This window comes from Herpailurus yagouaroundi, unplaced genomic scaffold (genome assembly GCF_014898765.1).
Source record: "Herpailurus yagouaroundi ecotype Mexico unplaced genomic scaffold, PumYag 163, whole genome shotgun sequence".
Taxonomy (NCBI): Eukaryota; Metazoa; Chordata; class Mammalia; order Carnivora; family Felidae; genus Herpailurus; species Herpailurus yagouaroundi.
The window spans coordinates 26,554,859-26,573,396 of record NW_024412404.1 but is presented as its reverse complement, the minus strand read 5'-3'; the positions used below and the strand labels follow the sequence as shown (position 1 = coordinate 26,573,396).

General features: G+C 35.8%; 1 protein-coding gene across 4 annotated transcripts in view; it reads left to right on the top strand.

Annotated features, from left to right (window-relative positions):
* The window catches only part of PTPN20 (protein tyrosine phosphatase non-receptor type 20), a 110,995-nt gene that overhangs the window by 35,023 nt on the left and 57,434 nt on the right, over positions 1-18,538 (top strand). Inside the window, exon 4 of one of the 4 annotated variants that reach the window (XM_040485670.1) lies at positions 14,848-14,945. The exons of 2 other annotated variants lie outside the window; for them this stretch is intronic. In XM_040485670.1, coding sequence (XP_040341604.1) covers positions 14,848-14,945 — 98 coding nt within the window. Of the gene's footprint in view, positions 1-14,843; positions 14,946-18,538 lie in introns of those variants that run through there. One more of the 4 variants, XM_040485674.1, reaches the window with a different exon arrangement.

Here is an 18,538-nt window from a genome sequence, read left to right as displayed (position 1 = left end):
ACTAAAAAGTTCACAGACTGAAGGACATAAGTTTCTAGGTTTGAGAGTGAGTTCAAGTACTAGTGAAACAAAAGGAAAAAAAAGACACCACATCAAGGAACATTACTGTAAAATTTCCACTCACAGGGGAAAATCCCAAAAGCTTTCAGTGAGGGTGAATAAAACAGGTCCCAGGTTGTGCATTAGAGTCAGAATAGCATCATACTGGGGCACCTGGGTGGTTCAGGCAGTTAAGCGTCCAACTTTTGATTTCAGCTCAGGTCATAATCTCATGGTTTGGTTCATGGGATCAAACCCTGAGTTGGGCTCCATGCTGCCAGCACGGAGCTTAGGATTCTCTCTTTCCCTCTCTTGCTGCCTTTGTCTCTCTCTCTCTCTCTCTCAATAAATAAATAAATAAACTTAAAAAAAAAGAAAAGCATATTATTAGCTTATCAAATTATCTCACTGGAAGCTACAGTAAAGGACTTCTCAGACATGAAGTAAGTTTTATCACATTTATTTTCAGTGTAGAATAAGAGAGGAATTGAAGGGAGTGGAATAAGGAAGTAGGGATGTGAATCCTGGAGAAAAGAACCTAACAGTAGATGTTACACCAGTGTACAAATGTGCCAAGAGCTATTGTGGAAGGGCATGTTCTGTGGTGCTCCAGAGGGCAGGGCATGGAATCCGAGATTACAAAGGGAGACTCTGGCTGAACTTGTGAATGACCTGTGGTATTCAGTGATGAAATCGTGATTGTCTGATATGAGCCTATATAAGTTTGAATAGAATTATATAAGGGAATCTCTTGAGAGACTGCTAGACTATTAAATATAAAATCTAACTAGACGATGAGATGCTATTGTAACAATAAATGCCATTATGTATATAAATTAGCAGAGAGGAAGCTGTCTGTTATAGGCACAAAAAGTGGGTCAGTAAATCTAGCGGGTTTTTTAGTTTTAAAAAATTCTTAACAGAGTCCTGCATTCCTTTAAAGAAGGTAGGTTATTTAAAAAGTGCAAGGTCTAGTAAACTTGAAGGTTTTTCACTTATTCAAATCAAATTTTGAAAGCCTCAGACTTGACAAAATTCTCAAAAGCATTGTAGACAAGGAGACAATCCCTTTTTTCTAAAGGTTAAAATCATATATGCTTGAAAAATCACTCAGCATTCAAGTGTCACTTCATTTAGCTACCTTGTATTAGAGGAAAACCCTTCCAAATATGGAAAAAAGCTGTCTCAAGTAATTTATTCAACTCATTAAATAATCAGGGAGTAGTGCTGGTTGAAAGAGCATTTTGAGGAACAGGGTATGTGTTGTCTATTAGGGAAGGCATTTCGAAATAACTTTGCTGAATTAGAAATAAAACTGATTAGTGTTCTACAGGGCATCAAAACCACAGCCTTTCTATCAGGGGGCTCTTAACAAAATATTGTTAAATTAATAACTTTACTTCTGATATGAACATATAAACCTGCAATTTTAGTTATTTAATTATTATTTATAACTTACTGAAAGAGAGAATCCCAAGCAACACAGAGCCTGTTGCAGGACTTGAACTCACAAACCATGAGATCATGACCTGAGCCAAAATCAAGCATTGGATGCTTAACCGACTGAGCCACTCATGTGCCCCCATTTGCAGAAGTTCTTTATGTGTCATTTAAGTGAGTTTATTATAGGATATATGTATTGCAAATATCTTTTCCCATTCTGTGGTTTGTCTTTTTACTTTTTTTTAAGGTTTTTTTTTTTTTTTAAGTTGTCTCTACACTTCATGTGGGGCTCCAACTCATGACCCCAAGATTGAGTTGTATGCTCTTCTGACTGAGCCACCCTGGCACTCTTGCCTTTTTACTTTCTTAATAATATCATTTGATGAAGAGAAATTTTTAATTTTAAGGAAGTCCAATTTTTCAATGTTTTTCTTTATGACTGGTGTTTGTTTTAGAAATATTCACTTTCTGAAGGTCATGAAGATATTTTCTTATATTTTCTTCTAAAGGCTTATTGTTTAACTTCTCAAATTTAGATCTGTGATCTTTCTGGAATGTTTGAATATGGATATTTAATTGAACCAGCACGAGGTAATTAAAGACATTTTTTTTTAAATATGTTCATGAGAGGTAGTGGTGTTCTCTTTTAATATTCTTGTCTGTTTTTGATAGCAGGGGATGTCTGGTGTCATAAAGCGTTTTTGGGAAGTATTCTATCTTCTTTTATTTTCTGAAATTCTTTGTGTAGAATTGGTATTATTTATTCCTGAAATATTTGGTATAAGTGAAGTCATAGAGCCCTAGAGGTTGTTTGCATGTCTTTTCCAAGATTTTTGAGCCAAATTCAACTTCTTTATTTGGACTTTCTGTTTCTTACTGTGTCTGTGTTTAAAATTTGTGTCGTTACATTGATGAAAGAAAAGGAAGAAGGCACAAATGAACGGAAAGTTATACCCTGTTCATGGACTGGAAGAATTAAAACTGTTAAAAATGTGCACACTACCCAAAGTCGTTTATGGATTCAGTGCAATCCCTATTGATACTCCAATGGAATTCTGTACAGAAGTAGAAAAACAATCCTAAAATTTATATGGCACCACAAAAGACCATAACACTTTGTATTTCAAGCTATATTATAAAGCTATAGTGATCAAAACAGTATGGTACTGACATAAAAACAGATACATAGACCAATGGAACAGAACTGAGAACCCAGAAATACACTCATGCATATATGGTCAACTTCTGTTTTACATGGGAGCTAAGAATATTCAATGGAGAAAAGACAGTCTCTTCAATAAATCGTACTGGGAAAATGAAATATTCACATGTAAAAAATGGAACTATACACACACAGGAATATTATTCAGCCATAAAAAAGAAGGAAAACCCTCCATTTGCAATTACATGGATGGAACCTTAGGGCATTATGCTAAGTGAAAAAAATCAGAGAGAGAAAGACAAATACTGTGTGGTCTCACTTATGTGTGGAATCTGAACAAATGAAAAAGTGCACAAAACCTTAGAGAAAGAGATCAGATTTGTGGTTACCAGAAGTGGAGGGGGTGGGTTGAGGGGAGATTTGGATGAAGATAATCAAAAGGTACAAACTTACAGGTATAAGATGATAAAGTGCTAGGGATGTCATATACAACCTGATGTCTCTCTGGTTAACAGCGTTGTGTGTTGTATGTGAAAGTTGTTAAGAGGATCTGTATGAGATGCTGAATGCTAACTAAACTGGTTTGGTAGTCATTTCTGGGTGTACATAAGTCAGATCATTGTGCTGTACACCTTAAACATATACAATGCTGCCTGTCAGCTATAGCTGATAAGACTGGGAATTAATGGGTGAATGGATAAACAATATGTGGTATATTCATACAATAGAATATCATTCAACCTTAAAAAGGAAGAAAATCCTGTCACATGCTACAACATGGATGAATCTTGAGGATATTATGCTAAGTAAAATAAGCCAGTCACAAAAGGACAAGTACTGTATGATTCTACTTGTATGAGGTATCGTAGATGGTCAAATCAATAGAAACAGAAAGATAATAGTGGTTACTAGGGCCTGGGGGGAGTGGGAAAAGTGGAGTTGTGTAATGGGTACTAAGTTTCAGATTTGCAAGCTAAAAATGTTCTGGGGGTCTTCTTCACAACGATATGCATGTAGTCAACACTTCTGAGCTGTATACTTAAGAATGGTTATGATGGTAAATTTTATGTTTTATGTTTTGTACCACAACAAAAGCAAGTGGGGGGCAGTGCTAGGGTTGGAAAATTATCATTTTGTACCCATTATAAAAGACTGAATCAGGCAGAAAGCGACAATGGATGTTAAACAAGGTGAAAATTTTGATGAAGAGCAGGATGTATGTGTGGTTGCAGGGTAGGGATAGGGATCCAATGCCTAAATGGAGGGCGCGTGGCTCCTGTGTTACCTACCACCCTAGGAAGAGGTCAGATGTGCAGAGGTGGAGGATTGGTCTGTTATGCATCAAGGATGCAAGAGAATTCCAACTGATGGATTTATTTTGTCTGTGAAGTGCAGGTTGGTCCACTGCTGGGAGTGAGGGGAAGATATGGATATGTTACAGGCTTAGGAGAATAGGCAAGATTTGAAACAACTTTTGGGAGGACCAGGAAAGTAAGTGAATCTCCCAAATCTACTAGACCCATTGAATGCCAGGATTAGGTACCGTTGTGAATGGTAGAAAAACTGAAACACTGATGGCTTTTAAGAGCTGTAAGGTTATTTGTTTCCCATATAAAGGTCTGAGATAGACAGCCCGGGACTAGAATTTGGCGCTGCTCCAAGAAGTTTTCTAAGAAACATAGTTGACATAAAATATTACAGGTTTGGGAGAGGAACACCCCAGAAGTGAAGTTCCCTTCTTGTCACATGATGTCAGGAGGCACATGACATCCACATGACATTACTGATAATGGTTAAGGTGGTATTTACTAGAGGTGTTTTCTCTACTACAAATTTATTGTGTTTCCCTTTTCTCTTTGGAAGTGAGCCACTAAGTGTAGTCTGCTCTCATGAGTGGGGAAGGGAGCAAGAATTAAACTCTACCTGTTGGAAGAGGAAGTATATATATGGTTTTTGGGATTATTCTATAAAAATATTTTCTCTCTTCTCCCCTACTTATTTATTTGATCATTTGTTTATGAGTTTGGAATCATTTGTATTTATTTTATACTTTATTATAATCGAATTGTCATTTAGCTTATTGTTCAAATTGTTCTAGCCTTGGCCCTTGGAATGTCTTTCAGGTTGACTCCTGTGTCTTGTCTTTATCCCATGTTTGTGTTTTGTGGTTTTTTTTTTTTTTTTTTTTTTTTTAGCATTTCATTAATTTATTGCTTTGCAAGATACTGCAGGCTTATCTTGTATTTACCCACACCGTAGCCCTAAATTCAGCCATTTCTCCACAGAGATTTGTTTCCTTTTATTGGAGAATAGTATTTAGGAACCAAGATCTGGGCACTGGGCTTTTTGTTGCTACTGTAGTATCATTGTTTCTAGCTTCTGGATAGTTCTTTTCAACAGATTGAAAAATAATCACATGGTTTAATGGAATAAATCTTAAAAAATGTAAATGAAGAAAGTGAATTCTTGAAACATTAACAATAATAACCAACATGTTAAATGCTGACCCTGTGTGAAGCACTTTGTTGAGTGCTTCAGGTATAATACCTCATCTAATCATTATAACATCTTTTTTAAAAAAATATCCTTTAGTTAACATACAGTGTAGTCTTGGCTTCCGGAGTAGAACCCAGTGATTCATCTCTTACATATGACACCCAGTGCTCATCCTGAAAAGTACCCACCTTAATGCCCATCACCCATTTAACACATTGCCCCTGCCTACCCCCCACCCCTCACCCCTCCCATCCAGCAACCCTCAGTTTGTTCTCTGTGTGTAAGAGTTTTTTATGGTTTGCCTCCTTCTCTGTTTTATTTTTCCTTCCCTTCCCCTGTGTTCATCTGTTGAGTTTCTCAAATTCCACATATGAGTGAAATTATATGATACCTGTCTTGCTCTGACTCATTTCACTTAACATAATACCCTCCAGTTCTATCCACATTGTTGCAAATGGCAAGATTTTATTCCTTATTTATCACTGAATAGTATTCCATTGTATGTATGTGTGTGTGTATACCACACCTTAATCCATTCATCATTTGATGGACATTTGGGCTCTTTCCATAATTTGGCTATTGTTGATAGTGCTGCTATAAACATTGGGTGCATGTGCCCCTTTGAATCAGCATTTTTGTATCCTCTGGATAAATTCCTAGTACTACAGTTGCTGGATCATAGGGTAGTTCTCTTTTTAATTTTTTGAGGAACCTCCATAATGTTTTCTATAGTGGCTGTACCAGTTTGCATTCCCACCAACAGAACAAAGGGTTCCCCTTTCTCCCCATCTTCTTCAACATCTGTTTTTTCCTGAATTGTTAATTTTAGCCATTCTGACAGGTGTGAAGTGGTATCTCATTGTGATTGTGTTTTTTTATATATATAATTTATTGTCAAATTGGTTTCCAAAGCAATCTATGCATTCAATGCATTCAATACATTCAATGCAATCCCAATCAAAATTGCACCAGCATTATTCTAGAAGCTAGAACAAGCAATCTTAAAATTTGTATAGAATCTCATTGTGGTTTTGATTTGTATTTCCCTGATGATGAGTGATGGTGAGCATCTTTTCATGTGTCTGTTAGCCATCTGCATGTCTTCTGGAAAAGCGTCTCACCACTGTCGCTCAACATAATGTTGGAAGTCCTAGCCTCAGTAATCAGACAACAAAAAGAAAAAGTGTCTATTCATGTCTTCTGCCCATTTCTTCACTAGATTATTTGGTTTTTGGGTCTTGAGTTTGGTAAGTTTTTTATAGATTTTGGATACTAACCCTTTATCTGATATGTCATTTGGAAATGTCTTCTCCCATTCTGTCGGTTGCCTTTTAATTATGTTGATTGTTTCCTTCTCTGTGCAGAAGCTTTTAATTTGGATGAGGTCCCAGTAGTTCATTTTTTGCTTTTGTTTCCCTTGCCTCCAGAGACATGTTAAGTAAGAAGTTTCTGTGGCCTTGGTCAAAGAGGTGGCTGAAGGATTATCCTGTAGGATTTTGATGGCTTCCTGTCTTACGTTTAGGTCTTTGATCCATTTTGAGTTCATTTTTGTGTACAGTGTAAGAAAGTGGTCCAGGTTCATTCTTCTGCATGTTGCTGTCCAGTTCTCCCATTTTCTAAAGAGACTGTCTTTTTTCCACTGGATACTCTTTCCTGCTTTGTCAAAGATTAGTTGGCCATATATATATGGGTCCATTTCTGGGTTCTCTATTCTGTTCTGTTGATTTATGTGTCTGTTTTTGTGCCAATACCATACTGTCTTGATAATTACAGCTTTGTAATCCAGTTTGAAGTCTGGAATTGTGATGCCTCCAGCTTTGGTTTCCTTTTTCAACATTACTTTGGCTATTCGGTATATTTTCTGGTTCTGTACAAATTTTAGGATTGTTTGTTGTAGCTCTGTGAAGAATGCTGGTGTAATTTTGATAGGGATTGCATTGAATGTGTAGATTGCTTTAGTTACTATCAAGATTTTAACAATATTTATTCTTCCAATCCATGAGCATGGAACGTTTTTCCATTTCTTTGTGCCTTCTTCAGTTTCTTTCAGGAGCTTTCTACAGTTTTCAGCATACATACCTTTTACCTCTTTGGTTAGGATTATTCCTAGGTATTTTATGGTTTTTGGTGCAGTTGTACATGGGATTCCTTGATATCTTTTTCTGTTGTTTCATTATTGGTTTATAGAAATGCAACCAATTTCTGTATATTGCTATTATATCCTGCGACTTTGCTGAATTCACGTATCAGCTCTAGTAGTTTTTTGGTGGAGTCTTTCGGGTTTTCCACGTAGAGTATCGTCATCTGTGAAGAGTGAAAGTTTGACTTCTTTGCAATTTGGATGCCATTTATTTCTTTTTGTTGTCTGATTGCTGAGGTTAGGTCTTCCAACATTATGTTGAGCAACAGTGGTGAGAATGGACATCCCTGTCGTGTTCCTGATCTTGGAGGGAAAGCTCTCAGTTTTTCCCTGTTGAGGATGATATTGGCTGTGGGCCTTTCATATATGGCTTTTCTGATGTTCCTTGCATCCCAACTTTCTTGAGGGTTTTTACCGAGAAATGATGCTGTTTTATGTCAAATGCTTTTTCTGCATCTATTGAAAGCATCATATGGTTCTTATCCTTTCTTCTATTAATGTGACCATAGCACTTAATTGATTTGCAAATATTAAAACCAGCCCTGCAGCCCAGGAATAAATCCCACTTGATCATGGTGAATAATTCTTTTAATGTACTGTTGAATTCGATTTGCTAGTATCTTGTTGAGAATTTTTGTATCCAGGTTCATCAGGAATATTGGCCTGTAATTCTCCTTTTTAGTGGAGTCTGTGTCTGGTTTTGGAATCAAGGTAATGCTGACTTCATAGAATGAGTGTGGAAGCTTTCCTTCCATTTCTGTTTTTTGGAACAGTTTGAGAAGAATAGGTGTTAACTCTGCTTTAAATGTCTGGCACAATTCCCCTGGGAAGCCATCTGGCCCAGGATTCTTACTTCTTGGGAGATTTTTTGGTAACTGATTCAATTTCTTTGCTGGCTACACGTCTGTTCAGAGTTTCTATTTCTTCCCATTTCAGTTTTGGTAGTGTGTGAATGTCAAGGAATTTTTCCATTTTTTTCCAGATTGTCCAGTTTGTTGGCATATAATTTTTCATAGTATTCTCTAATAATTGTTAGTATTTCTGTGGTGTTGGTTGTGATCTCTCCTCTTTCATTCATGATTTTATCTATTTGGGTCCTCTGTCTTTTCTTTTTGAGAAGTCTGTGTGGGCATTTATCAATTTTGTTTATTCTTTCAAAATATCAGCTTTTAGTTTCATTGATCTCTTGTACTATTTTTTTTTTGATTCTATATTGTTTATTTCTGCTCTGATCTTTGTTATTTCCCTTCTTCTGTGGGCTTTGAGCTTGATTTGCTGCTGCTTTTCTAGCACCTTTAGGTGTAAGGTTAGGTTGTAAATTTAGAACCTTTCTTGCTTCTTGAGATAGTCCTGAATTGCAATGTATTTTCCTCTTAGGACTGCCTTTGCTGCATTTCAAAGGGTTTGGACTGTTATGTTTTTTTTTTTTTTTCAATGTTTATTTATTTTTGGGACAGAGAGGGACAGAGCATGAACGGGGGAGGGACAGAGAGAGAGGGAGACACAGAATCGGAAACAGGCTCCAGGCTCTGAGCTATCAGCCCAGAGCCTGACGCGGGGCTCGAACTCACGGACCGCGAGATCGTGACCTGGCTGAAGTCAGACGCTTAACCGACTGCGCCACCCAGGCGCCCCTGGACTGTTATGTTTTAATTTTCATTTGTTTTCATGTATTTTTAAATTTCTTCTTTAATTTCCTGGTTAACCCATTCATTCTTTAATGGGATGTTTTTTAACCTCCATGTATTTGGGGGCTTTCCAAATATTTTCTTGTGGTTGATTTCAAGTTTCATAGTGTTGTGATCTGAAAATATGGTATGATCTTAGTCTTTTTGTACCTGTTGAAGGCTGTTTTGTGACCCAATATGTGATCTATTTTGTTGAATGTTCCATGTGCACTTGAGAAGAATGTGTATTCTGCTGCTTTAGGATAAAATATTCTGAATATATCTGTTAAGTCCATGTGGTCCAATGTGTCATTCAGAGCTGTTGTTTCCTTACAGATTTTCTGCCTAGATTATCTGTCCATTGTTATAAGTGGAGTATTATGGTCTCCTACAATCATGGTATTATTATCAATAAGTTTGCTTATGTTTGTGATTAATTGATTTATATATTTGGGTGCCTCCACATTAGGACATAAATATCTTTGATTCTCTGGGGTTCAAAACCCGAAGCCTTAAAGGACCCAGCTTGGTGTGTCTCCTCTCCCCTGTTCCAGAGTAGAGCCTTTCCACCCTGCTGATAAACGGCCTTTGGCTGGCGCCTGCAGGGTCTTTTGTCCTTGGGTACACAATAAACCCTCTTCCCAGAGTCTGAGAAAGGGACTGTTCTCTCTCAGTGCACCTCTGAGATTGCTGTACCACATTATGCACTCCAGGGCCTCTTTGCTCCTCCCCAGGAGCGTATGCCAAGGCTCCTGGATTCACTCCAGAGAAGGTTGTGCACTCGAACCTCTAAGTTTTAGCGCCTAAGGCTGTTTGCAAAAAAGAAAAACTGGCGCTCTCTGTATTTCTCATTCCTCAGTCTGTGGTCCAGAGAGGTTTTCCTCTTGTGCTAACTCCATACCACCCTTTCATAACCCCTCTTTCTCTCCCTTTTGTCTCTCCACAGAAGGGGTTCCCTCCCCTTCGTGCCTATGCTGTTTTATCTCCCGCAAGTCACATACACACACCTCGATCCTGCCAAGCTGTCTCCCTCCAACTGTAGAGATTCTTCTGCCACTCTGCAGATTGATTTCTTGGATGTTCTAAGTGATCTGACCTCGATACAGTTGTGTTTGAGGGACGAGGAAAATCCCAGTTCCCCTACTTTTCTGCCATCTTAACTCCCTCCATCATTATAACATCCTTATGATACAGGCACTGTTAGTATTTCTGTTCTATAGATGATGAGCCTGCAGCATAGAGAGATTAGGGAACTTGAGCAAAATCATGAGCCACATGAATGAACTGGGATCAAAGAGGTGAAATTAAGGTATGATATATGACACTTGGAAATTTACTGATTGTATAAAATCAAGAGAAACCTGAGAAATTATTAAACAGTGAATTTCGATGAAATTTAATTTATCAGTTTTTATTTTACCTTTCATGTTTTTTGTGTACTAAGACATTTGCATAATTGTAAATCACATTCTCTCCTGTTTATTTCTAAAATTTACAGTTTAGTTTTTAGATTTAGATCTCTGATTTATTTCATTTCTTTTTTTTAAAATGATGTGACATAAGGATTTTCTTTTTCTTTCCATGCTATTTCAGAATTACTTTTTGAAATTAATTACCATTAAATTACCCCCCAAAAATAATAGCAACAATTTTGGGGGCACCTGGGTGGCTCAGTCGGTTAGGCATCCAACTCTTGGTTTCGGCTCAGGTCATGATCTCACGGTTTGTGGGTTTGAGCCCTGCATCGGACTCTCTGCTGGTAGCACAGAGCCTGCTTGGGATTCTCTCTGTCCCTCTCTTTCTGCCCCTCCACCATTCTCGCTGTCTCTGTGTCTCTCAAAATAAAAATAAATAAACTTTAAAAAATGCCTTAAGAATAGCAACAGTTTTGAAAAAGAACAACGTTGAAAGACTTAAACCACTTGATTTCTAGATGTCTTACAGAGCTGTAATAATTAAGATACTATGACACTAGCATAAGGACAGAAGTAGGAATCAATGGAACCAAGTAAAAAGTCCAGATATAATTCTACACATATATATTCAGTGATTTTTAGTATGGTGCAGTTTTAGCCTTCAGTATCAGGAGTGTTAAATGTGCACCCTCAGCATTCAGGTGGTTAGAGGAGTTGTCCAGAGGACATGCAATGAATTTTATTTATTCTCAAATCAGCAGAGGTTGGTTGTTGTTAGTTCCAACTAAGAGTATCCGCTAGTTTAATATGCTTTACTCGTTATTTTCTATTGGCTTGTCTTCTTATTGAATTTCAAGAATTCTGTATGTATCCTAGATATATATCCTTTATATCCCTTCTTCCTGGTGAATGCATTTTTAAAGCTTTGTTGACAGTATATTTTATTTTTGTTTTTTTAAGAATTTATTTTTAAGTGATCTCTACACCCAAGATGGGGCTTGAATACACAACCCTGAGATCAAGAGTCAGATGCTCTTTTGACTGAGCCAGCCAGGTGTACCCCTGTTGACAGTATTTTTTATTGAATATTCAGATTTATCAATATTTTCTTCTATAAGTTGTGTTTTTGTAATTCAAAAATCTATTCCTATGCTGAGATAATAAAAATAGCTTCTTTTATTTTATCTTGTATATTTTGATCTTTGATCTTATCATGCTCTGAGATAGGGATATAATCTTTCTTTTTTTTTTTTTTTTTTTTTTTCTGGTGGGAAAACCAGTTCCCCAACCCCATTTGTTTCAGTGTTTTCCCTACTGATTGGCAGTGCCACCACTATCAAATAGCAAAGGCTCTCATGTGCCTGTGTCTGTTTTTGAATCCCTGTTCTCTTTTCTTCATCTGTTTTTCTATTCTTACATTAATTCACATTGTCGATTACTTTAGCTTATAATGAGTATTGGTATCTGATAGGGCAAATGCCCCCAATCTGTTCTCCTTGTCCAAGTTGTCTTTGCTGTTCTTAGACTTGTATTCTCTAGTTTGTCTACATACAGAGTGTGCACGCGTGTGCACACACACACACACACACACACACACATCCTGCTTGAATTTTGATTGTATTTACATTGAATCTGTGAATTAGTTTAAAGGATTCTTATCATTATTATGATACTGGGTTTTCTTCTATATGAATATGGGTTCATTAGTAATTGTATTTTTTTTTTACACTTGAATAAAATGTTTGCAATTTTTACTATATATTTTTGGTTTATTTCTAGTTACCTTATATTTTTATTTCTATTGTGAATGATACATTTTCTTTTGTTGCAATGTCTAGTTGGTTATTGTTGGTTTATGGAATGTTTCTAATTTATTATCAGCTATCCTGTCAAACTTTCTTATTATTTCTAGTGTTTGACTATAGAGTCTCTTTAATTTTCTGTGTAAGACAATTACAGTATTTATATATATGATTTACTTGCTTTGTTTCTAATCCCTAAGGTTTTTTTCCCCCCTTTCTTCTTTTGTTTTAGTGCTTGGGCCCCATGTATTATTCAGTGTTAAATAAGGGTAGTAGTAGCAGGCATTTTTATGTTTTCCTTAAACAATGAGAATATGTCTAAAGTTTTACCATTAAGTATAATGTTGGCTCAATATTTTGAATAGATAACCTTTCCTATTAGTTAAAGAAGTTCCCTTCTATTTCTCCCTTGAAAGACTACTGAATTTTTCAAATGATTTTTTGTTATATGTTCAGATGATACTGTGATTTCTGTCCTTTAGTTAACATTTGTTATGTACCCAGTTACATTGATAGATTTGTATGATATTGAGCATACGTTGAATTTTTTTGATAAATGTTACTTAAATCTACACATTTCTTTCATTGCACTTTTTACTAATATTTTACTTAGGATTTTTGCATCTATGTCCATTTTTGAATTTGGCTTATGATTTTTATTACTTGTATTTTACATATTTTGTTTTTATGTGAGAATTTTCTTAACCTTTTAGTATAAATTTGATAACTTTACATTAAAAAAAATCTCTAAAATAATTAGTATAAGAAAGATATTTTGTTCATTGAAAGTTTGATAAAATTTCATCTGGAAGCCTCTCTGGCTCCAGATGCTTTTTACCTCCTGGGGATGAGATTTTTAATTATTGAACTTTTAAACTGGCTATTATATTATTCATGCTTTCTACACATTCTTGAGTAGATTTTGATGGTTTATAATTCTCTATAAAAGTTTCCATTTCATCAAATTTGTCTAAAGATATTTACTTCTTTTAAGTTTTTTTTTTAAAGTTTATTTATTCATCCTGAGAGATAGAGAATGTGTGTGAGTGGGGGTGGGGGCAGAGAGCAAAGGAGAGAGAGGATCCCAAGCAGGCTCCTTGCTGTCAAATGCTCCTTGAGCCAGATGCTAAGCTCAATCCCAGGAACTGTGAGATCATGACCTGAGCAGAAATCAAAGAGTTGACACTTAACCACTTAACCGACTGAGCCACCCAGGCACCCCAAAAGGATTTAGTTCTAAAAGTGATAGCTGGGGGGTGCCTGGGTGGCTCAGTCAGTTAAACATCTGACTTCAGGTCAGGTCATGATCTCCCAGTTCGTGGGTTTGAGCCCTGAGTCCGGCTCTGTGCTGACAGACAGCTCAGAGCCTGGAGCCTGCTTTGGATTCTGTCTCTCTCTGTCTCTCCCACTGCCCCTACCCCGATCACGCTCTGTCTGTGTCAAAAATAAACAAACAAACAAATAAATGAATAAAAGTGATAGTTGGGTCTGTGGCTGTGCCCTTTTTCCTTCTTAATGTTAATTAAATTGAGTAGTGAAAGAAGTTTGCATATTTTTAAGTCTTTTTTTCAAGTCTTTGATTTTGTTGATTGTTCTATTGTTTTAAATTATTTTCTATTTGCTGTATTTCTTGATGATGTCTTACTTTCTACTTTTTTTGGAGATTTCCTTAGTTTTTCTTAGTCTTTATGATTACATATAAACCTAATATTTGTCAGTTTTTCTGTTTTTGTTATAAATGTATTTAAAACTGTACATTTCCCCTTTAAACAGTGCTTTAGCTAACTTTCACATTAGTTTTGATATGTTGTTTTTTCATTGATGTTTCTTAAGATAGATACATATATATATACATATGTATATATATATAAAATCAACTCATGTGTTTTAATAGTTCACAATTTCTATTTGGTTTTCTTTTTAACACATTCACAAGTGCACTTTTTGTTACAAAGTACTTGTTTACTATATTTTTTACTATATTTTATACTATTAATTTTATAATAGCCATGTCACAAAATTTCTAAATCATAATATTTATGGCTGCTATGATATGGGGGACAGTACTCTGAAATCTTAGTTCTAAGATCAGAGAAAAATATTTCCTTTGGTTCCTCTCTGAAATACTCTGTTCAGTGAAAGAGAGTAATTAACAATGCTCCTATAATAAAACCAGCACAGAGTTTCGTAGGGAGGATTCATATTATATTCTTCAATAAAGCCTGAAATGATTTTCTATATACATTAACATTTTGCTTATTTATTTATGATTAATAATTCAAGAAGTCAAATTGAGGCATATGTAACACGCTGCTCTTTATCCCAGAAGTAGACCCTGAAGAAAGAATTATATTCTGTAATACCTAGTACATATGTTCTGTAAGTTGTGTATATTTAGGATTTATTTGAAGAGTACTTTCTTAAATAATATGGAAGTAGGAACAAAGGGACCGCTCAAAAATTAACTTAAATGAACTGAGAATGATCCTAGAAGAAGGATCATGTTTGCTCTGTTATTTTTTTAACGCAGGGAGAAAAGTGATTAATACAGGAGATAAAGATGAGATGACTCTACAACAAGAAAGTAGATTCCCCTTATGTAGCTTGGCTTTTCTCATTAAGGCACACCCTTTCTCTGTGTAGCCCTTTGCATTTGATCAATTCTTCCCTTCTCTTTGTTCAGGAAAAGATATGGAGGGAGAGGACTCTAATTTGAAAGACGTGATTTCCTGGGAGAGTTTGCCTTCATCAAGTCAGACACCTAGATCAGTGACTCGTGAGGTAAAACTAGACGAGGGAATCTCTGCTAATTGATTGTGACTAATGCCTAAATCACTGAGTAAGCCCTCTAAGGAATAGATGTCTATTTTGTTCTCCTCAGCATAATAATTCTCAGTTCCATTTCATTCTGGTGTTGAAGATGACCCAAATATCTATTTGAAAGAGTGCAACTCTTTGTGACTCTAAAAAAAAAAAAAAAAAAAAAAAAAAAAAAACCTTTGATACTATTCTGGAAAGTTTACTTATTTTGGCATCTATTTCATTTTGTGCTACTGATAGAGATACAGAATAAATTCCACATAAAATTTGAAGCACTTTTAGGTATATTGATGATGGAATTTTTAATTGATAGAGACATGGTGCAGTATCTCCAAACCATGGAAAGGTAGAGAGTTGGGAAAAATCTGGGGCAAAAACTCTCACCTTGACATGTGTCTCCTCCCTTGTGGAGGTTAACTGCCAGGATTAAAGCACAAAAAGTGAAATGCATTGTCATCGTGTGGGTAGCTTGCAGTTTTTTTTATCTACTGGAACTTTGGGACTTCTACCATGTTGCTGTCCTCATACTCACATTCTGTAAGTTGCAGCATTATTAGAGATAAAAATAAGTACCAAGAACAGACATTGCTGTCCTAACTTTCCAGTTTGGTTGCCATCCCCACCCAAGGGCTGACAGTCATGCTGCTCTTTGAAAAACAGTGCTATGGTTTGATTGTTCTCTCATGTAAGAATCTGTGCGTTCCTCCGTGACATGTAAGGTGGCTGCATCAGGGCCACCCACGATCACATATCTGACTGGCAGTCTCCAATTTTTAGTGTACTGCTGGGCTCTCAGCTCCATTGTTGATACTTTTCTCTGATCAGAAGGATTTTCTACTTGAAGGACTGATAATTTCAGAATGAGCATCTTCATAGAATGTCCCAAGTAGATCGTTTTTATAACCATGCTTGACTCCCTTCTAGAACTAAATACATTTTATTGTTTTTTTTTTTACCCCCATATTTTATGGCTTGACCTATCTAGGATAAGTTTTGATATCCTTTAAAGTTTCATTTAAAATTTTTTTTTTCAACGTTTATTTATTTTTGGGACAGAGAGAGACAGAGCATGAACAGGGGAGGGGCAGAGAGAGAGGGAGACACAGAATCGGAAACAGGCTCCAGGCTCTGAGCCATCAGCCCAGAGCCTGACACAGGGCTCGAACTCACAGACCGCGAGATCGTGACCTGGCTGAAGTCGGACACTTAACCGACTGCGCCACCCAGGCGCCCCTAAAGTTTCATTTTAGAAAAGAGTATCTTAGCGATCATTTCTGGATGGTTTTTAGAGTATGTTGGGAAAACCAGCTGATTTTACCAGAATTAGCTTTTAACATTTCATGAATTAATTTGATGTTACAGCCACTTGATGCCCTTTGAGTTATGATGCTGTCTGTAGGAATTATCTAGACTCATAGACTTGTAGATGATTGTATTTGGAAGCTAGGTCAAATCATTTTTATTCCAGCAATCATTTTAGACATGAAGAACCTAAGTCCTGGAGAGCTAAAATGATTTGTCTGTGATCATACAGCTCTTCAACCACAGAGAAAAGACTAGAAACCAGGCTCCTGTCTCCTAGTATTACTGCTTTCACTTTGTCCTCATATGTCCTTGGCATATGCAGTGCAAAAAACCCAACTTAGGCTCCTCGTGAAAATTTATCTAGCCCTTTGTTTAATTTGACACAAATTTGATTCAGTGAGCAATCTCTGAAAAGACCTGACATCTTGGTAATTTAGTATATTTCTCCTTGTACCTTCTTGGCGTTGCTGGCCAAATCACATTTCATTCAATCAAAGATGTATTAGAGTCCTAAGTGAGCCTTTAATTTGAATTGCAGCCATCTAAAACAGTTCGCTTCTTGGATAAATGTAATCAAGTTGATTTTGAAGTGTGACTTGAAATATGTCTCAGGTTTAAATTATGGTAGGAATTCTTACTCAGGTGGTGTCATTTTTTCTCAGTGAGCAAGTGCTAAGAAAATGGCTTTTTAAACATGTCTTGTTGGAAGAAGAGAGGGACTGTGTTGGTGCAATAGTATTGTTCTCCTTTTTCTCCATCCTCACATTCCTGTTTTAATTATCCTGAAATTAATGCTTAGGGATTTGTTTTACCAATTAGCATTGATAAACTAGCTTTCAGGACTAAGCCAACTCTGTAGAACTCATTTAATTCGATGGTCATCTGTATAGGTTAATGAGAAGGAATCTTTGGGGAACATTTTCCCCCTGATACACAGAGCAACACTAACAAAAGAGAGGTAATGTAGCTATAGTAATGTCAGACAAACAAACTTAAAAGCAAAAAACATTAGGCTTTAGAGGCCACTATATAATACGGGAAGGTTTAGTTCACAAGGAGGATATAAAATTCTAAATTTATAAGCACCAGAATATGTAAATCAGAATTAGAAGTGAGAATTGATAATTTCACTATGAGAGTAGACCATTTAAAAATATATCTTTATTAATAGAATAGATAATAGTTAAGAGTAGAGAAATAACAAAAAAATTTAGCAAGATATATATAATGAACACATATATAGAACTTGCATCCAGAAGTTAGAGAACCCATATTCTTTTCAAGCATACATGGACCATTTATAAAAATTTACCATGTACCAAATCAAAATATATCTTAACAAATTTCAAATAATACTATATATTTAAGTTTATAGCGCTGACTGTGATCTCTGACATAAAGAAATTCACTTAGAAATCAACCACAAATAGAAAAAATATGCATTTGGAATTTAAAGACATACTCAAAACTCGTGGGTCAAAGAAGAAATCATAATGGAAATTTAAAATATTTATAATAGAATAAGTATAAAATTACAGTATATAAAAACGTGATTTTCTCATTATGCATTAGTTAGCATATGTATACCAAATATTAAATACAAATTATCTACCATAATGGATTATACTATTATATTTACAGCTATAAAGTATGTGAGAGTCAATTTAATAAATGGTATGAATTGCCTTTCCTGAGAATATTTAAAAATATTTTGATGTATAGCTGTATCATATTAATGGATAAGAGGAGTTAATATAATAAAGAAAACAGTTATCTCTAATTTAAATACGAAATGAATTTAACTTAATTTCAGTAAAAATTCCAAAGTTTTGTTTTGTTAGTGTATATTTGAGGTTTGATCAACTGATCAAAAGGCTTTTGGGAAAACAGAAGGTCAAGGATAGGCAAGACAGTATTAGGAAAGAAAGCAAGAGTATATATGTGGTGGAGAGAGCCACTGGCACTGCAGAGTGTCAAGGCCTATTAGAACGCTGTAGGAATTAAGGAAATGTGAAAACAGTATAGGAAGTGGCAAATAAGACCCATGAAACTGCATAGAAATTCTAGAAAAGACCTATACACATATGGGAACTTTTCATGTGACATTGTAGATTTCTAGAATGGTGTGCTCAATTAATGGTGCTGGTATAATTGGTTATTCCAACAGGAAAAATAAAATGACATTATTGCCTGTGAGTAAAGATGAATGAACCTTTTCTTTTTCACAATGAGAAAATGGTCTTGTGTTA